This window comes from Leucopleurus acutus, assembly GCF_964270905.1.
Source record: "Leucopleurus acutus genome assembly, chromosome: 8".
NCBI lineage: Eukaryota > Metazoa > Chordata > Mammalia > Artiodactyla > Delphinidae > Leucopleurus > Leucopleurus acutus.
Genome location: NC_139151.1, coordinates 10,356,414 through 10,377,108, shown reverse-complemented (window position 1 = coordinate 10,377,108; position 20,695 = coordinate 10,356,414). Strand labels below are relative to the sequence as shown.

General features: G+C 56.0%; 1 protein-coding gene across 4 annotated transcripts in view; it reads left to right on the top strand.

Moving 5' to 3' along the window:
* GRAMD1B (GRAM domain containing 1B) overlaps positions 1–20,695 on the top strand; it is a gene marked incomplete at its 5' end in the record, with an annotated part of 186,030 nt that overhangs the window by 145,597 nt on the left and 19,738 nt on the right. For 3 of the 4 annotated variants that reach the window (XM_082844285.1, XM_082844284.1, XM_082844282.1), the window contains 5 exons: positions 4,784–4,804; positions 15,891–15,975; positions 16,463–16,566; positions 17,302–17,397; positions 18,783–18,863. In XM_082844285.1, the coding sequence (XP_082700411.1) occupies positions 4,784–4,804; positions 15,891–15,975; positions 16,463–16,566; positions 17,302–17,397; positions 18,783–18,863 (387 nt within the window). Of the gene's footprint in view, positions 1–4,783; positions 4,805–11,982; positions 12,130–15,890; positions 15,976–16,462; positions 16,567–17,301; positions 17,398–18,782; positions 18,864–20,695 lie in introns of those variants that run through there. The other variant, XM_082844283.1, reaches the window with a different exon arrangement.

The following is a 20,695-nucleotide window of genomic DNA, read 5'->3' as shown; positions in this document are numbered from 1 at the left end:
TCTGGCTGGGGAGAGGGCAGATGCGGCGGGACAGGGCATCCAGTTATTCCATGTCTCTGCCTCTGCCCACAGTGTTTACGCACTTTTCCATCCTAAGGTCAAGCTCTAAGCTTCCTTACCCTCTTACCCCTGTGCCTAGCAAGGCCCTCAGTGAGCAGAGCAATACTTATCTATGGTCTACAGCACGGAAGTCAGCACTTAACGGAGCGCCTCTTTTGGTCAGGTGATGGGTTGAGGGGAGTAGCCAATGGTGAGGATTTTTAAAAAACCCTAAATGGTAGGTCTTCCTTAAGAAAGGAGTATGAAGACCAGGTTCCCACCCCCAGGCAGCATCTAGTCTGGGAAGGGAGATAAGAAACACAGATTATCCTGATTATTTGTGTCCAGATTATCCACAAACCTAACCTGACCTTCAGAACCACACGAGCAGTTGGGATGCTCGATGAAGCCGGAGGCGGGAGAGCTCACGTCGGAGGCGGGGAGTGGGTGCACAGAACCAGGCTGGAACTCCCAGTGGGATTGTGGAGGGGCAGAACGAGGCATCAGGAAGAGACCAAGAGCTGAGCGTGAGCCCAGAGTGCACCTCAGCCCCTTTGCTAAGGAGCTGAAGAGGGAGGTGACTGGTGGGGTCCAGGTTTTCTTTCCCCACGAAGAGCTTGGGTGAGGCGGTGCCTGAACCCATCAGCCACAGACTGAGGTCCCATCCTCTCCCCAGCCGTGACCATCATCAACGACCGACAGCACAGCAGTTAACAAGGACTGACTTGTGGCGGGGAGGGCGGCCTGCCACCCCAGGCGGACGTGGTAGCAGCCGTGGTTGGTCTGGGAAGTGTGTGTGCGGGACAGAGAAGACACACGAGGACCAGTGTAGGAATTAGGCTCTGCGCGGTCAGGGCCCGGAGCAGGGAGTGAGGGAGAGCTGCAGGGGTGAGGTGAGCAGAGGGAGGGGAGTCTTGTGGTGGGGCTACCCCTCCCCCGGTGGAGCCTTTTCTCAGGTTGACCGAATGCAACCACAGCGAAGGGTCTGGTGGCCAGAGCTACTGCCACTGTTCTCACAGCCAGGCCACCTTGCTCCCTGCATCCTGTGCGCTAGAGGAGGTGACCTCATATTTTTCAGGCCGGCTGGAGAGTGCCGCCACTTCTCCCTGAAACCAGGCCTCGCTCACAGTGTCTGCCTGCCCTTCTCTTGCGCCCCCATTTCCTCGTGTGTTAGTACACTGGGGTTGGACGAGGTAGCTGGTGAGGCCCCGCTCCTGTGACTCTGCAGCTGTCCTGCTGAGGCGGGCCCTAACCCCGGCCAGCCCTGCCGAGAGCCCTGGGCTAGACGTCAAGGCCCAGGTCTATTCCAGGACCCCTTAGTTTGTGCCACCGCCCAGCTTCCGCTCTGTAGTGCTGGCTTGTGGCCGCCAGGGGGAGCCCGCAGCCGTTTCCTGCTCCGCCAGCTCTGGAACCGGGCGCTGCGGTGCCGGGAGCCCAGGCAGGTCCTTGCTTGGCCCCCGCGTTGTGCCTCCCCGCGCTGGGTGTACGGTGTCGTGGGCTCTGTGGCTCTGGCACGCCTTTTCCCCTTTGACTCTCTCCCTGTTGTTCAATCCTAATTTTTGTGGTTTCCTTTCCAGTATGACAGACTTAACCTGATCAAAGTAAGAAATTGTTCTTTCCCCCCAACTCCTCTAACTAGCGCTCCTCCGCCCCTCCTCTGCCCACACCCCATCTTCCAGACTCCCGGGCCTTTGCACTGGGGGGATGTGTAAGGAACTTGTCTGTTTCCAGGGGCCTTGGAGTCCCATAGGTGCTCGCTCCTCAGACCTCGGCGAGGAGTTTAGAAACCTGCTCAGCTCAGCCCTGTCCCAGCAGCTCTGCCTTTGGGCGGTTTTCCTGACTCCGTCCTCCCGCTTTGCCCAAATCCACTTATCACCTGTCAGAAAGCCCTCGCCCCACTCCCTCGTTCTGTTCTTCCCTTGCCTCTGGCCCTCTCTGCACAGGAGGACATTTTCGAGAACCCACCAGGACAGAGACTTCACGAGTGCCACTGGACACCCCTCTCACCCTCCGGGGCCACCGCTCCCTGGCCTCCCTGCCCCGTGAGCTGGGCCCTTCCGGTCCAGCAGCTCCTCCAGGACTCAGTCCTGGAAAGCGGAGCCACGGAGATCAAACTGAGTTCAGGGAGACTCACACCCACATGGCTGTTCCCAGGGGCTGCCGTGGATTTGGCCGGAGGGCTGGACACCCTCAGTGGTGATGGGTAACAAGCTGCCCACAGAGCGCTGGATCGGGGCAGAGTCTCAGGCTGAGGGACAGAAGTCCTCGCTCTGTGTGTCTGACATTGCAGTACTTGTGAACACGTATTTACACAAGCAAGTAACCCACACAAAGGTATCACACAGCTAGTCAGAGGTGGGCCCAGGTTCCCTGGTGCAGGCTCTTTGTCACTCTGAAGCTCTTTCCAAACAGATCCAGAAGGGCCGTGCATCTGTGCGGCAGTGCACGAAACTCTCCTTCTTCCATTCACTCGAGTTAGCCTAAGTAAAGGATCAAATTCCTGCTGCCCCCTTTCCTCCGAGGGTCTCACGTGGAGGCCAGGACGGTGAGGTGAGCAGCTGGGGGCGGGTACAGAGAGTCTTCTCAGCCGTGGAGCAGGTGTCTGATGACCTGGCTTTGGTTTGATGAAACGCAGGCGAACTGCGGGTGCTTGAGGCCGGCAGCTTCTAGAGCGTGCTTTTCCACTCTTGAGAGAGGTGTTTTCATGGATACCTGTGCAGCCTCGTGCCCTGTGATCTCAGAATGAGGACCCAAGAATTAAGATGTTCTGAGGCGCAGGGTAGAGTCCGCCGCAGCCTCCTTGCCCCATCCACGCTCCTCCAGAATGACTAGAGGCTAACTTGCAGTCCACGATTCCCATTCTCCCTCAGTGGTGGGATAGTTGGCTTTGAATATTTGGATTTGGCCCCTTACCTGCTAGGCCCTCTGGATTGGAGGAGAAGATGAGGCTGTGGTGGGAATATGTGACTTCCGGATGGGGCCGTGGTCACAGCCTTTGTTGGGAAACGACCAAGGAGAGCATCTTGCAGAGGAGGATTGAGCACCTGCCTTGCCACCTGCCCCCTGGCCAGTGAGATAGGGTGTGAGGTTGAAACAAAGCCACTCAGAGGCAGCACCACCCACGCCTGTCCTTCGTCTGCTGACACGCTTCCTCTTCAGAGTGAAGGTTCTTCCGGATGGGAGAGCCAGCGAGGGGGGCGCTCGCACGCCCAGGCCTTCGCCACTGCAGTCACCCTCACCCTCTCCAGACACCGCACAGCAGACCTCCTGAGAGCACGCCTGCCTTCTTCCCTTAGGAGTAGGGACCCTGTAAGACCAGGTGGGCGGGATAAAGGTTGCCAAGGGTGCCCACGATCCACACCTCTGCGTATGCAGCCATAGCTCGGAGAGCCTGCCGTTGGGTTCCAGGCCACCACAGTGAAGCAGATGTTACAATAAAGCAAGTCACGTGGATGTTTTGATTTCCCAGAGCACGTGAAAGTTATGTTCACACTGTGCTGTAGTCTGTCGAGTATACAATAGCATTATGTCTAAAAAAGGCAGTATACACTTAAATTATCATTAAAAATACAATTTTAAATGAAGTGAAAAATAATGGATGCTCTTGGGAAAATGGTGTCAATAGACTTGCTTGACACCCTATTGCCACAAACCTTCGGTTTGTAAAAAATGCAATATCTATGAAGCGTAGTAAAACGAGGTGTGCCTATAGTTAAGATGTGGACCCATAGGCAAAGCTTCCTTCTACCCAGTGATTCTCCTCCTGAATTATACACCCTTGGCAAGCATTTTAAAACTGAAAATACCCCAGCCCCAGTCTACCCAATCTAAACCTGTTGGGTCAGCCCCTGAAGGGATGGGGCAGGGGTGTGCGTGTGCGTGTGCGAGTGCGAGTGCGTGTGTCTGTCTGTCTCTATCTGCTTGTCTTTCTGTCTGTCTTCCAAGTGGGATGTGTATGTATAACGGACTCCTGGCCAATGAGATGGGAGATAGACTAGGCCATCCTTCCTCTTAGCCATCCCTCCTCTTTCCCTAAAAAACTTTGTTACCTTTGCTCAGGGCTGGGAATGGAGAGCACCTGAATTCTGGAGTCGGGACGGACCAGGGTTTGTTGGTATTGAATTTTAACCCCATGAAGTCGGGAAGGACCTTTAGCAATTATGTGCTTCAGCCTTCCCCCCAACACACAGCCCCCAACCACTCCTTGGCCACTGTCACTTACGTGATCAGCCAGTTGGGCAGAAGGAGGAATTTACTGAGTTGGAGGGAAGTTTCTAGGCAGTCCCTTGACTCCCAGACACCAGAGGGTCCCACCCTGCCTTGCAGGGGGGCCGACTTGGGCGGACGGCTGTGTTGGTCTCCGTGGGTACTTTGCTTCTGATCAGGGCCCATTGGGGACTGGGTCTCGGATGCCTGCAGTGCATCCCTCGCCCCCATCAGAAGAGCCTTGTGATGGGGCCTGCTCCCTTCCGGCCGAGCTCTAGCTGGTGCTGCGCTGCCTGCCATCCCAGCCGCGGGGGCTTCCAGCATGGACCGCTCCCTGGGCCTCCTTTCGGGAGCTGTCTTGAGAAAGGAGGACCCCCACCCCGAGCAACAACACGGGGAGCCTTCACCTGCCTTGGGGTTCCTCCTCCCCGCCCGCCCTCTGCTGTCTGTGTAACCTTCCCTCTGGAGCCAGGAATGCGCTGGCCGTTCCCGCCGTGTCTCGCTGACTAACGTTGCTTCTCTTACTTTGTTTTTTCAGAAAAGCCAGAGCTGGTATAACGTAAGTATCCCTTTTCTCTGCTTGTTGGCTTCGTGCAAGGCGGGTGCGGGGTGGCCGTGCTCGGGGGATGGAGGCATGGGGGGCGCAGCGTGGCTTCCCTGTGGGCTCGGGCAAACTTAGGGGCCTAGCAAGGTGGGCTTTTCCCCTGACCAGACCCCCTCCCTCAAAAACCAGACACCATAGTTCTCTTCTGTAGCAGGACAGGACTGCTGGTGAGGGAGGGTTTGATTCCCGGAGACCAAGCAGGGATGGGCTGCCTCATCCCCCCGCTAGAATCCCCGACAAGGGCCCTCCAGCCCTGACGGAGGAGACCGGGCTGGGGAGGCATTCCAAGGCCAGACAGAACTCTGGGACGGGACAGTCCTGGGGCCTAAACTTAGGGCCGAGGTTTCTTCCCCTTAACCGAGACATTTTGGGGGAAAAGCAGTCAGACAAGTTGCCCGTTTGTAGCGAGGCTGTGTCTCATGTAACGGAATGTGACTTCTGTCCCTGGGTCCCCCCAGTAGCCCCACGGGCACACTCCTCCCAGAACACATCCCCGGCTCTGGGGTCGTCCTTGCGGTGTCCAGCCAGGCGCTCCTACGCGGAAGCCGGTCGTGGAGTAAGCGGTCCCTGCAGAGGGCACATCCTCTGGGTCACAGAGCCGGGGCCACAGGGTTTTGAACTTTTCCCGTGAAGAGCAGCTGGCTGAAGTCTCAGCGGCCTGCCCGGTCGTGCGCCGACCTCTGCGGCTGCACGGTGGACGGGCGGGCAGCCGTGGCCCGGTCTCAGGTCACTGTCTTTCATCCCTGAGCTTGCTGTTGCCTGTGCTTGACCCTGATGGTCACGTGGACGCATCCTCCCCGCTCCCCTAACACCAGGCCCTGCTGCAGCAGGTCGCGTGGACTTGGAGAAGGTGCCGGAGTGGGCGCCTGGGAGACGGGCGTTGAGGACGCTCTGGCGAGGGGGAGCGGCAGGAGGAGGGGGGAGGGGCTTGGGTTTAACGCAGGGACTTGGGCCGGAATCGCTGTGTGGAGGGTGCTTTCCCACAGGGCTCAGCGGTTCCCCACAGTCAAGCACATGTCCATCAGCCCCGTGGCTTCCCACCTCCTGCTGCTCAGGGGACCAAGCAGAAGTAGGGTTGATGGATCCCAGCCTTAGCCTCACCCAGCACAGGCAAGGCAGAGGTTGGTGGGCTGTGCTGGCAGGAGGGGAGTTGAGGGCTTAGGTGGCCTGTGGGTGGGAGAAGCCGGACTTCAGCCCCTCAGCCCCCCTCGGACCCACAGTGGTCTTCACCTGGGCTTGTGGCCTCCCCGTGGCTTAGAGCTGACATCCTGGAGGGGAGAGGAGCTCCTGTGTGGGAGGACGTAGAGGGGATGGAGAATGCTTTCCTGGGAGTGGGTGGGGCCTCCAGCATCCTTTCCGTCACGAAATCTCCCACCCTCCCGAGGGGTACTGTAAAATCAGTGCCTCAAGGGGAACAGGGAACACGTGGCTGCAGACCCAGGGGACAATTAAATCGACCAGATTTGGACGGGCAGGTCCTCAGCCTTGCTGCCCGTCTCCACCCTCTCCCTCTTATCTACTCCTTTCTCTCCTTTCCTCTTTCCAGCAAGCTGTTCTGTTCCGTCTCGCGTTTCCTTCCCTTGAATCCTTGCCTACCCTTTCCTCGCTGACTCCCCCGTTTTCTTTTCTCCACCTCCGTTTGCTGCTCTCCTTTCTAACTTTCCTTCTCCGGGCTGGCTTTCTCTCCCTCTCTGGTTCTAGCAGGTTTACTCCCCCCCGCCCCCACCCCACTTTTCCCCTCCTTTCACTCCTAATTTCTCCCTCAGCCCCACAGAGGAGAACTGGCGTCTGAGCCCTCAGCAGAGCAACAGGCTAGAAATAGATGCTGCCGCTTGGCTGGACGGTGGTGGTAGGCCAGCTGCCACGTGGGGCCAGAGGCCAGGCGTTCTGATGGCAGATAAGTGACAGACAGAGGAGCCCGGCATGGCCGAGCGCTGCTTCCTGGTGGATTCCACCTGCAGCGGAGACGTGCTGGAACAGCCCGCCCTCACTCGCTCCGTAAATCTCCTTATACAGTCGTCCTCCAGAGCCCACCCGGTTCCCAGGCCTTTCCTGCCCTCACCCTCCATTAATCCTAGGCTGTCTCCCTTCACCCTCCACCCCTCACCCCAGATGGATTCCAGAGACACTGACTCTCCACCCAGCACAAATCATTAACTCACAGAGGCCAAGTGCACAAGGGGCTCTGCTGAGCAGCGTTCAGAGATCCCCTCCCGGCCTCCCGCTCTCACACTGGGGCTCCTTCTGGAAGCTCAGCCATACCAGACATGGGGCCCATCCACAAGTGTGTTCCTGCTGCCCTCCTGCTTCCCCTGCTCCCCGATTCACGGTTGCCAGGCACACGTGGCCCCTTGTGTCTGCCACCCGGCCCCGGGGTGCTGCCTTCTTCCTGGTCCTGCCGGACTTCCACTGTGGACAGCCTGACTTGTGGGCGGAACAGGGAGCAGAATGGACCAGCGTCGGGGAGGGAGAGAGAAGTGGCGGGTGGGCCTTGGGAGGCAGCGGCAGAAGCTGAGCAGATGGGAGGGAAGCTGCGAGGCACAGGGGTCTCCAGCCGGCCTGAGCCACAGATGTCAGGGGCTGTGTCTAGTGCATCTCGGCATTTTTTCTTTATGTGTTTTCACGTCCGGAGGGTCATCAGCTGCCACAGTGGGTAGAGCTCTAGAGAGGCCGGCTTCAAGCAGCACCGGGACCCCCCTCTTCCAAGTAAAACCCTGCTCTCGTCCTGAGGCTGATGCTCCAGCTCTGGGCTGGTCCACCCCTGGGTGTCTGTGGAGGAAGCAAGATGCTGTGTGTTCACACAGTGGCACCCCCGTGGACGCCCACTCTGATGGGCGCTTCTCCGTGGGCGCCGCCTGAGCGTGGCTGTGCCCCTAGGCTGGGTGCTCTGACTCCACTGGGAAGCCAGGTCCTGGGAGTTCCCTTGCCTGAGCTCAGAACCACCTGAGTCGTGCCCACGGGTGTGTGGTACCCCCGTCCTCAGGGGCCTGCGCTCCTGCGGTATGCTGTGTGTGTGTGTGTCAGCGCTCGTGCGCAGAGGCCCCATCAGGAAACTTCAGTTCATCGCCCGCGCTCCCTAGCACTGCCCCCCAGTCCATTCCTGGTTTCTCAGGAGGCCCTTGCCCTGCCCCTGTTGCTGTGACCTGGTTCTCTGTTTTCCCTCGATCTGCTCGGTCCTCCTACCTCACCCCTGCGTTGGCCTAGGGGGTTGGACTTTGACCATCAGGAAGGCTACCCCGTGTCTCCTTCTCAGCTCTGCGACAGCCCTCTCTGATCTGCTGGTGGCTCTCCAGCTGTGCTGCTGCCTGAGGCTCCATCGCTGGCACTGGGCATCCTTCCAATAAGCAAAGGCTCTGTCTCCCCAGCCCTAGGGACAGTTAGAAATGCCTGGCCGGATTCAGGACAGGGAGGGTCAGCACGTGCTTGCCGACTGTTGCGAGAACATCTCAGGCCCACTGGAGTGGCCTGGCTCTGATGTGAGAGGAAGCCCCCCCAACCCCGCCCTGTCCCTCCCCAGCCTCCCCCTCCACCTGCCTCTCTTCTGCATTTTACTTTTACCTATTTAGCCAGGGAGGAACTGTCACCATGATGACAAACCATCTTGGCCTTTATAAAGCGTGAGTTCCACGGAGGGAGGTGGCTGGACCCCAGGGACACGTGGAAGGACTGAGGCAAGAGCCTCTGGTCTCCAGCCAGGGATACTCAGGTCAAGAGTGGGGTTTGAAGGCCGGGCCATCTGCCTGAGTCTGGCCTCATCACATCTACTGCCCCTGAACCCCCCTTTGACTACCCCAGTTTTATTAGTCAAGGCCCCCAGCTTGGGGGATACACAGGTGGAAGGATGAGCAGAAACAGGGGACCAAGGGGAGAGTTAGGGGCCAGAGGGGTGCAATCTGCCCCCCAAAGATGGCCCCACTGGACGCAGCGGGCTCTCGCATCCTGGATGAAGGCAAGTCACAGAAGACTTTTCCCCGGTACTCCAGGTGGACAAAGGTGCTGCCTCACCTGCCTCACCTCTTTCCTGGAGGGTCAGTCATCTCCGTGGCAACCTAGGGAAAGGAAGGTTTCTGAGGTCAGAGGATGGGAGCCCAGACGCTAGCGGCTGCCCTGAGACTTTAGGGCCCAAGTGGCCTACTGGTCCCCGTTGGGAATGCTGGCCGTCCAGTGGGGAAGAGGGATGGTGCCGGCCCTGTGGAATGACCAGGCAGGCCTGGCAGACATACTATTGAACAAGAGGACGAAGCTTTGTAGGAATGAAATTCAAATGATGGGGCACAATGAGGAAAGTGGGAGAGAGCGCTGAAAGGCATTGCTGAGGACACCTTGGCAGCCCGTTTTTTTTTTGTTCGTTTGTTTGTTTTCGGGGACGGCCTCTGCTTCCTCTGCCTCCGTCCAGCTTCCCTCTGTTATTTACCCATGGACCCCCGTGCCCCCATCTTAACTGTCTCCAGAGCGGCCCCGTCTCCAGGTGAGACCACTTCCTGTCCCGCTCCGCTCCACCTTTCTCTGTTACGTACGCTCTCTCCCACTCACCTCTCTCCTTTCTTTGCTGGGTCACCTCCCCCATCTCCACTGCCCCTTATCCCACATCTGGCTCCTCCCTACCCAGATCTGGTTGAAAGTCCAGCGTCTCCTTTGAGGGTCTCCATTGGTTTCTTCCTAGGTGAGGCCAATGTGTCACCAAGATCCATCTGTTTTTCTCCTGGACTCCTCCACCCTCTCCCTCCCGCTGCTCTATCCAGGGAGGGGTACCACTTGGTCCCAGCTCCCAGTGTTTGCCTTGGAGTTAATGTTTAGCCTGGGGCCAGTTGCCTCTCCCCAGGCCGGAAGTTGCCCGCTGCCCTGCCCGGTGAGGGGCGTAGGAGACAAAGGCTGAGAGCACTGAGACTCATCTCCAGGGCTTATCTTTCTGGGTGTGTCCTGCCCCTGACTCACCGCATCGGACCCCAAACAGTCATCCCCTTATCTGGCCGCAGCAATACTCAAGTGTTTCCAGGGAACTTCTGTAAGGATGCAGCCCTCTTGGGTCCTGGCACTGCCTAGATCGTGGGGTCTGCTGAGGCCCAGGAGAGAAGCATTCTGGTCACCCTGGAAAACGGAATTGCTGACTTCTCCTCCCCCACTCCTGACGGTGGGGCTGATGCAGGGCGGAGAGAAGCTCGGATATATGGCTTGGAGAGTGTTGGCAGGGACTGGGTGCTGAGGACCCGTGCCTAGAGGAGCGGGGATGTGTGTGGATGTGTACACACACGATGCTGTGTAAATAGGGACAGTGTAAGAGGCGCAGAAGGAATGCATTCATGTGCTAAATAGTTTCTGAGCCGCGGAGACTTGAAACCCACCATGCCAGGTGCTGGAGAAGATAGTTGGGGGCGTTAGCTGCTTCCTGGAGGAGATGGTAGTCTGGGAGAGGAATCGCCCTGCGCAATAGATGGGCGGAGGAGGTGGCTGCGTCCGAGGTGTGCACAGTGCGACGCGAACAGGAGTTCTGGGGAGGACTCAGGCTCTCCCTCCAACACGACTTAACTGGGAGACCCCAGGTTCCTCTGAAGCACAGTTTTGGGGGTTGGGAGTCAGGAATCTATACTTTTAATACGCTGGTTAGATCATTTTTAAGTACGGTACAGTTTGAGCGTTACTGCGTCAAATACTGGTAGCTGAGACTCCTAGGACAAAGGAAACGTTCTCCCTCTTGTGCAGCCTGGAGACCCTCCTGGCAAGGCGGGCAGAACTGGGGAGGGCGAGGGAGGTGCCCCGTTGGTCTCCAGAGTCTGACATTTCCTGGGAATCCAATCTTCCCGGCCCCGGTGCTGTCTGACCTCTGCCCCAGGTTCTCTTTCTAGAGCCCTTCTTGCCCTCATTGGCCTGGCTCTCTTTCCTCTCCAGAGGGCTCAGCTTCCTTGCAGCCTGTCTGTCTCCTTTGGAGCTGGCCCAGATTCTCTGCTCGTAGCATGGTGCCTTGGCCCTCAAGGTCTGAGAGGCTGAGTGGGTGCCCTCCCGGCGTCCCTGGGAAGGAAGGCGATGCCGCCCACACACCTGGGAGCTGTTGGCCTCAGCTTCTCCCCACCGGCACATCTGAAACAGGATGAGTTAAACTTCCAAGTCTCCTGTTGCTGCTGCTGCTACGGGGGAGTTGGTGGATGGATGGGCCAGTGAGGGGAGAGCGTGTCTCCAAGAAGTCCCTGGCTGTTCAGGTCTCACATTTCAGATTTCATCACAACAGCAGTGCCCCTGGCACCTCCTCCCCTCCCTTCCCCGACGCAGAGCCTTGGCCAGCTACTTTCCATTGCAGGAAACATCTGCTGGGGAGGCCAGGCTAGGCCGGGGGTTACTGGAGGACGTTGGCCGGTACCATCACCCAGATCCTGTAACTCGAAGCGTGTGTAGGGCTCCGGCCCTGCCCGCCCACCCGCCCTGCCTCCCCCCGCTCCCTCCTGCCACGGGCGATTCTAACAAAGAAGTTGTTTGCTGGTCAGCCGAGAGGAGCGCGTCTGGGAGGAAAGGGGGTGTGGGGGGAGCAGGCCCTGGTGCCCCAGCCAGCGGTGGCCACGCTGCCTGGGTGAGGACCGTGAGTCACAGCGACCAGCGCCCGCCCAGAGCAGCGACTGCACGTTGAACAGGCTGCCTTACGGGACGGGCCAGACAGAGCTGGGGAGTTGGGCGTCTGTCCTCCCTGGAGTTTCAGACCAGCCGTGAGCCACTGTACTTACTGTGTGTGAGTAACGGTGGGGCGGGACTCTGGCGGCCCTGTGCACCTGCCCCGTCCTCCGCGTCCTGGCCGCAGCTGGCCCCTCGGAGCGGCTGTCCACGCTGACCCGGAGGAGGGGCCCCCTCACGTCCCATCTGGGTCCCCCGCAGCCTGGAGACCTGCCACGCTGGGAGCCGAGTGCGATGAGGCAGAGCCCGGCCCCCGGAGACTCTGGCCAGCCCGCCTGAGAACCTTGCTGACCGCACCCTCCCACCCGTGAGGCTCTGCGCCGGGAACCGGGCTCTAGGGGCACCAGGGGGGCCAGCGAGGGTCACACAGACCCGCTGCCGAGGAGCCAGAGGCCACCTCTCTGCGTCCAGCCCCGGCAAGACTGACTGGCTCATCCTGTGGGGACGGTGGCGGGGGTCAGAGTTCGAGGACCGGGATGGAATCTCTCACGGAATCGGGGGTCCTCTGGAGCCTCCTGCTGGAGCAGGACAGCCAGCCCCTGCAGCGGCGCCTGGAGAAACTGACGGATGGACCTGCCGGCGCGGAACTCTGCTGCCGGCCCGGGTCTGAGGAAATCCCAGCCGTGAGTGCGCATCCTCACTTCTCTGCGCCGTGTGACAGGTCTGCTGCGCCCTTGTCGTTCTCCACCTGGCCCTGCTCCCTGAGAGGGCCCCGGGTTTGACAAGCCTTGGACCAGAAGTCTTTGGCCATTTAAAATGAAAATAGGTGAGCCGTGCCTCCCCTTCGGAGGAAACGGCTTTAAGAGCACGAGGGCGCCAGGGAGAGAGGGTCACAGTCTCCCGGGACAAGAAGGTAGATGGTGGCGGGGCCACCTAAGATCTCTGTACTTTAGACTCTGGGAGGCGAGCCTGCCTACCTTCCACACTGGTAGCCTGCTCGAATCAGGGCAGTGACTTGCGGGCCTGGGTTAAGGAGTTCCTACACCCCGCCGAGGCAGCCCTCGCAGAACTGGCTGACTTCTGAGGTCAGGGCTGGATGGGCCCTCCCCTCCCCATAGCCACGGCTTTGTTCCGAGGGGAGGAGAGGCGGCTCCCTCCGTTTGCCTCTGGGTTGGAGATGAGCGCCAGACTCCCTGCGCCTGCATCTCTGTCCATGTCTGAGTCCTCACTGGATATGAGAGGAGCAGGGGTGACAGAGCGCCACGGAGGGAACATTTAGAAAGGGGAGGACTTCCAGGCTGCAGGCAATTGGATGCCTGATGTCCACTTTCAACTGAAGGGGGTCTGGGGCCACCTGGTAGGCTGGTCCTCAGGCTGATACTGGAACTTTAAGACCGACTTGACTGATACAGTTTTTTAAAAAATTGTGGGGTTTCCCCGGCGGTCCAGTGGTTAGGGCTGTGCGCTTTCACTCTGCCAAGGCCTGGGTTTGATCCCTGGTCGGGGAACTAAGATACCGTAAACCACACGGCGTGGCCAAAAAAAAAGAAAGAAGTATGGTAAAATACACATAAAATTTACCATCTTAGGTATTTCTAAATATATATTTCAGTAGTGTTAAGTATGTTCACATTGTTGTACACCCAATTTCCAGAACTTGCAAAACTGAAACTATACCCCCGCCCCAAAAAAGCCCCAGTTGCAGGCATGGAAGGCTAGTGGGGGCCCCACGCGTAAGTGAACACCTCATCCACAAGAGGGTGTGCTCAGCTGGGGCATCCCTGTTGTTTCCTTCTTGGCGCAAGGATCCTGAGGCAGTGCAGAGTGGTGGCTCAGACCCAGAGCTGTGGACCACACTGCCCGCCCGGTTCATATTCCACACTTGCATTTAGTAACCACGTGCCTTGGGCAAGTTGCTTAACCTCTCTGCGCCTCAGCTTCCTCGCGTCTAAAACGGGATCGTAAAAACGACCCTGTGGTCAGGTGAGAGGATGTGGTGAAGGGCTTATGATAGTGTTTGATGCAGGGTCATATCTCACTCCATGTTAGCTCTGCAAGGTCGGTTAGACATAATTAGGAACTTCCTGACAGTCAGGTGCTCAGACAAGGGTTTTCAGTGTGTGGACTCTGTTCTGTGAGGCCAGGGGGCCACTGAGATTGGATACCTCAGTATCAGTTTGATGGGTCCGAGGAATGTTGTCTTCTGAGGTCTTTTCTAGCCGTAGAAGTCACGGGCTGGGCTGGCTTCCAGACATTCCCTCCCAATGACCCCGATACTTGGTTCAAACATACGGTCGGTGAGTTCTGAAGTTTGGGATTCTACAGCATATCTGTTGCTTTGGGGAAGGTAGCAGAGGGTCCACTTGCACATACAAAACTCATTTTATAAATAAATAAGCCAAAACAAGAGTTTAAATGTCAAATTAACTATGGACAAAGTCGTTGAAAGCACTCCTCTTCTTTCTCTCTTACCTGGAAAACCTCCCTCAAACTGAGGTCATGCTGTTTTCTCTCCTCCAACTTCCTGAAATCCTCCTGTTCCCTCTGGCACAGGTAGTCACCGAGCTGAGGTAGTCAGTGCCTGCTGCCAGGGTGGTCAGGCCGCAGCCTCAGCTGTCTCACGGGCCGCTAGCTTTGCAGAAAGCCAAGAAACGAACAGTGCAGAGTTCACTCCATTGTGAACTCCAGCTGTATGCCAGTGGATTCCCAGGCAAGTGGGCGAGAAAGCGTAAGTGGCCAAGACCCATCTGTCAGCAACAGCACGACGGTTTGTCTACCTGCGTGTGTTCCTGGCATAAGTAGGTCAACAAGTCACCTGGGTGGAGTGCACATGTCTCTGTCACGAGGCCTGGCCCTTCCCAGGTTGTGCGCTTGTCTTCGTGTATCATCCTTGGGTGCCTTTCACTTCCGGGCACACGATTGATTGTAAGCTTGGAAAGAGCAGGATTCCTGTCTGTTCAACTGGTTCATGGAATTTCCAAGAAGGATTCATTAAGGCAGTTGATGGGTTTGAGTTTTCACTGAGGCACCGAAACGCTAGGTGTGGGTTCAGGGGTGTCTGGCAGCACAGGTGATGGTGGGAGGTGAGCACAGAACCACGGATCGAGACTTCTGCTAACTGACCAGCCAGAGGACTTTGGGCAGGGACTTCTCTCCGGGCTTAGTTTCCTCATTGGTAACGTAAGGTTTGGATTAGATAGTCTTCTAAGGGATGGTGAGGGAGTGAAGTTTGGGTACCTCAAGTTGCCAGATATGTTTTTTTGTTTTTATTTATTTATTTATTTATTTTTGGCTGCCTTGGGTCTTTGTTGCTGCGCGTGGGCTTTCTCTAGTTGCGGCGAGCGGGGGCTACTCTTCGTTGTGGTGCGTGGGCTTCTCATTGCGGTGGCTTCTCTTGTTGCGGAGCACGGGCTCTAGGCGCGCAGGCTCAGTAGTTGTGGCGCATGGGCTTTGTTGCTCCGCGGCACGTGGGATCTTCCCAGACCAGGGCTCAAACCCGTGTCCCCTGCATTGGCAGGCGGATTCTTAACCACTGCACCACCAGGGAAGCCCGCAAGATACGCTTTTAAATTCCCTACTTGTGTGCTTTTTTTTTTAAGTACTAGTTTGTTTGTTTGTTTGTTTTGCGGTACGCGGACCTCTCACTGTTGTGGCCTCTCCCGCTGCGGAGCACAGGCTCCAGGTGCGCAGGCTCAGCGGCCATGGCTTACGGGCCCAGCCGCTCCGCGGCATGTGGGGTCTTCCCGGACCGGGGCACGAACCCGTGTCCCCTACGTCGGCGGGCAGACTCTCATCCACTGTGACACCAGGGAAGCCCTAGTACTAGTTTTATGGGGGTTTTTTTCTTAGTCCACTCTTTGTAAAGGTGTAATTCCTCGCTCCACCCCCACCAGTTTTATTGAGCTATAATTGACATAACATTGTACTAGTCTTATGTTTCATGATTTCTTTTTTCCAATCATGAAGTTCAGACACAGCCAAGTGCTAACTGTGTTACTCGTAATGACAGCTTCTTCTGAGGGCTACACTGGGCACCGTCATATCCTGGGTCCTGCCGGGGGGTGGGGGTGGGGGTCCCCTTGGTCCCCTTAGTCCCCTTGGGCCTGCTTCACTGTCACCGTGGTGCTTCCTGCTGTCAGAGGCAGAACAGCAATAGCCCAGGGCTGTCCCTCCTCCCTTTGTCCACTTGGGATGTTGTGTGGGCCCTGCTTAGTATGTTTGACATTTTCTCACTGATGGACACTGGGTATAAAGCCTTCTGCAGCATCAAATTCTCTCCACCATGTTTTTCCATACCAAGCCCCCTTTGCCTGACTCCTGGGGTCTCTGGCGCAACAGAGCCTCAGCTTTGCCTTGAAACATGCAAGCAGGTCCTCCTCCCACACCTTCCTCCCCAGCCCGTGAACCTGGGAACATCCTGCTAACCTTGGCCATTGTCACGCAGGTGTTAAGCCCCACTTACAAGCAGAGAAATGAAGACTTCAGAAAGCTCTTTAAGCAACTTCCAGACACGGAGCGCCTCATCGTTGGTGAGCTGGGTGACCTGCGTGTGGGGGCAGGAAGGCAATCAGGCTGCTTCTGAGTACAGGTTCCCCAAGTAAGAGCATCTGTCTGGGAATAGGGAGCGAGGATGTCCAGGGAGCTGGCCCCAGCGGTGGGGACTCAGGGCTGAGCCCCACTTGCATGATGGCCTCCAGAGAGCCCGGCCTGGGAGGCATCGCTGCCACTCTTGTCCCTGCAGATGGCCCGGCGGAGGAGGGGCTGGGGAAGTTGTGGAGGGGGAGGGGCGTTGGTTGAATTATATCGGCCTTTTCGTCCTCTAACGTAGTTCACATCCTTCTCCTGCCTGATCAGGAGATGCCAGGGACTCCCTTGGCTGCTAGACTAGTGTTTCACACACCTAGTCCATGGTGGGCAGTTGGGCTTCCCGGGGCTGCTGGGGGATGGCTTGCCTGATGGTACTGGTTTGCCGAGAACGCTCCCTGTCCCTGAGCTCCGTCCCCCATTCTACCACAGATTACTCCTGTGCACTCCAAAGAGACATTCTTCTTCAGGGCCGACTCTACCTCTCTGAAAACTGGATCTGCTTCTACAGCAACATCTTCCGCTGGGAAACTCTGGTAAAGACCTGGGGCTTGTTCCCCGGGGCTGTCCCCCTGGGCTGTGGCTGCGGAAGCTGCCCTCACTTTTGTCCTTTGGTTGGTTTCAAACTCTGCCCAAGCCTTTGCATAATTCACAAAAGCACGTGCCTGAATCTTGAAGGATGGATCTCTCTACCATGCCTTCCCCTCCCTCCTCCTCGGGTGAGCATTTGATTTTGGGGAAGTGCAGGTAAATATTTGGCAGGAGTCACCACGGAGGCAGAAGTGTAGGGTAAAACGGGCACTGGCCTTGGGACTCAAGAGAACAGGCTTGTACTTTCTGGTTCTGCAGCCAGTAGCTGTGTGACTTTAGGCTAGTCCTTTATTTGCCTTGTTTCCTAATCTTATAAAATAAAGTGAGAAAAGACAGACTAGATGACTCTAAGGTCCCATCCAGTGCCAGTGTTCTGTGTTTCTGTAAGTGGCAAATCGTGATGGGACCTCTGCACATTTATCAGGCTGTGTAGAAATGAGAAAGCAAAGCTCGTTGGACCAAGAATCAAGAGAACCTTGGGCGAGGCTCGCCGTGTGGCGTCTGAAATAAGGGGCCAAACCAGGTGATCCCTAAGGAGGTCCCTTCCGGGTTTAGAAGTATGCAGCCTGTGATCTGACTTCCTCTGTCCGAACTGCTGCCCCGTGAACACTCTTTGCCTGACACTATTAATATGCCTCTTCTTGCTTGTTATCCATTCTCTGTTTCTGTGCGGATGCCAGCTGACCGTTCGTTTGAAAGACATCTGCTCCATGACTAAAGAAAAAACAGCCCGCCTCATTCCCAATGCCATCCAAGTTTGCACGGACTCGGAAAAGGTTAGTAGAGCCTGATCCTGGACTTTCTGTTCCCCCAAACCCCAGTCCCCCTACTGCTGGATTTCTGCCCTTCAGTTGCACGAACATGGAGGCCAGTAGGATTGGGGTGAGAGGTGGTAAGGTGATGCAGATTACGGGAGCCACCTCCGTGGTGTGCAGGGCGCTTGGGGTCTGAGCAGGGGGCGAGGTGGAGTGGCAGAACATTGGACTTGGAGCCAGAACACCTGAATTAGAGTCCCGTGGCTGTAGGTACATTATGTAACCTCTCTGAGCCCCAGTTTGTAAATGTAAAACGGAGCCGGCAATGCCTGTTTAACAGTCTGAAATGACCTCACACACTTGAAAACACTAAATTGCCAAGTGCTATACAAATGTCAGCCGTATCATCCTATAGCAGGACAGCTCATCGAGAGGGGTGAGGAGTCTGACAGGAGACAGACTGTCCGTATCGTCAGCATGGGGAAAATGTGTGTGGTAGATAAAATTGAGAGCGGAGGAAACACTGTGATCTTTGCCCTTTAACCAGAGCCTGAAGACTGGTAGCTTCGGGGCTAGGGCTGGACTGAACGCAGGTCTGCAGTGCCCTTGAACTCAGGCACTTCAGAGGCAAGAACCCTGAGGCTCAGGGGTCCGATAGCCTTTGCTTTGAATTCTGTTTCTGGCACGAAGCAGCTTTGTGCTTACAGAGGTCACCTAACCTCACCAGCCGGTTTCTCTTTATTAAGGATTAGCAGTTATGTTTATTTCCCAAAGCTTCTGTGTGGTTTAGATGAAGGAGCATTTGTGAAGCACCTGGAATGTGTTCAGTAAAATCTGGTTTTCTGTCGCTTTCTTCCCGCACATTATAAAAGGTCCCCACGAATGTGTAAGCTCCATAAGAGCTTTCTGTTTTGTTTGTTACTGTGCCCAAAACATGTAGAAGAGTGTGTGCACACGTATTAGTGTGTGTACGTGTAGAAGAGTGCACACACTAATATTCAAGTATTTGCTGAATTGATGAATCAAAGGGTGAGTGGGTTAGTGGGTTTGCCTTCTCCTTCCCTTGGGCTGGTTCCCAGCTCACCACTCGCCCAGTCCGTGTACGTAGGCGCAGGAAGTTTTTTATGGAGGTGAGAACTTCAAACCAGAAAGAGAACCACTGACGAAAGTGTGGGTGGACATTGAAGGACATGGAGACAGTGCGGACTCAGGTCCCAGGGCCCTGGTCCCTGGTGTGCTGACCCCGTTCACTACAGAGCCCCTGTGCTGTGATCACGGGTGACTGAGAGTCCGCTGTATTTGAGGATGGACTCAGGAGCCTTTCTTAAAGGAAGGAGTACCGTGTCTCCATTCACTATATTGTAAGTCTTAACAGACGTTTCTTGCCATTTTCTCGTTCAATCCAGCACTTTTTCACTTCATTTGGGGCCCGGGATAGGACATATATGATGATGTTCCGGCTCTGGCAGAACGCTCTCCTGGAAAAGGTGAGTCCCGCCCAGCTCCTTCAGCCTCAGGATGCACACCCACCTGGAATGTTCTTTCCGCTTGGGTGGGGGTCCACTGGAGTGATTGCTCTTGCTGTGACATTGGCCTGCTCCAAAGAAGCCCATGCCTCCCCTGGTTCTGGAAGTCCTCCAGGCTCGCGGTAACGTATCCTCCACTGCTGGTGACCCAGGTGCTGAGAGTAGCACATCCTCTTATGTGAACAGCTTCACTGCTGCCTGGAGCAAGGCCCTGTTGACACGGCAGTGCACTCCCGCTGTTTTAAAACGCACCAGGGTTTGTTTCAATCAGGCGCGGTAAGACGCCCAGACACAGAAATGACTGTCATGAAGGAAGAGGTTTTTATACTCACAGATCCCTAGAAGCAGAGGTTCCAGCATGCCAGCCAGGGCCACACGGGGAAGCTCGAGGTCAGACAGGAGGCAGGGAGAGCGAGGGGGAAGCGGGGCAAGAGCCTTCATTGCAGGTTTTCATGGGAAAGGATGAGTGAGGCGGGGGGAGCTGGCCAGGCCGCTCACTGGACTGGCTAGTTTGAATGTTTCACTGGGCTTCAGGGTAGAGAGACCGTCTCCAGAGAGACTGTCCCGGGGTAATGAGCGCGAGAGAGTATTGGCCTGGCATGTAAGAGCTAGAAAAACGAGGTGGTTCGATGTGTGGGCTTTGGCTTGGCCGGTTTACATAGGGAAGGTAGTCTCCCTGGCAGGGTGAGTTCTATCTCTAGGAATTAGCTAGCCCTGCAAGGGGCAGGCCTTCCCCAGTCAGCAAGGCCTCAGATGCTAGAGCATCAAAAATACGGAAAATAGGACTGGGAGTTTGGGATTAGCAGATGCAAAGTCTTGTATACAGAATGGATAAACAACAAGGTCCTGCTGTATAGCACAGGGAACTATATTCAATATCCTGTGATGAACCATGCGGAAAAGAATATGAAAAAGAAAGCATAGGTATGTATATATGTATATAACTGAATCTATATACATATGTATACGTATAACTGAATCACTTTACTGTACAGCAGAAATGAACACAACATTGTGAGCCAGCTATACTTCAATAGAATAAGTTTTAAGGAAATGCAGAAAATAGGAAGATAGAGTTAACACAGCCACCGGTTGATCACCTGGATGAAGGGGACACTGTGGGAGATGCAGATGGAGACGTGGCTGTGCAGCCTGTGCACGCAGATGCCGGGGGTGTTGAGAAACAGCCTCCCAGCCAGGGAAGGAGACCTGGGGGAACAATTATGTAATATAATTATATAATATTGTAATTACAATTATATATATGACTTGTATGTATTTAAATTTATGTGTGTATCCACCTTGACTCTAGCCCAAACTTATTACTGTCTAAAGAAAATTAAATAGATTTGTTATTTAGAGTTTCTTCTAACCTGGAAGTCTGTAGCCTTCGTATAAATCCCGGTAACTTATCCTGAGTTGATCGTCTACCTTTATTAGCCATGGGTAACGGTAAACTGAGAAATGCGTTTGAGTCTCCATTGGCAGGTCTGAATTTTCAGCTCACAACCACTGTCATTTCTAACTAAGACAGAGGGTCATCCATGTGGTTCGCAAAAACTCTCACAAAATCACATCAGAATTCTGCCTGATGAGCAGGGTCTGCTTTTTGTGTTTGGCCTGGCTGTGGTCAGACAAGCTGAGCCTGGTGGGGCTGGTCAGGGAAGGCTGCGTGGAGCAGGTGAATTGTGGAGAAGGGGAGGGCGTGGATTGGCAGAGACGCGGATGTGTCCCGGGCAGGGTGGATGGTGTATGTAAAGGCTGCTGGGAGGAGGGAGGAGGTCCAGGTACAG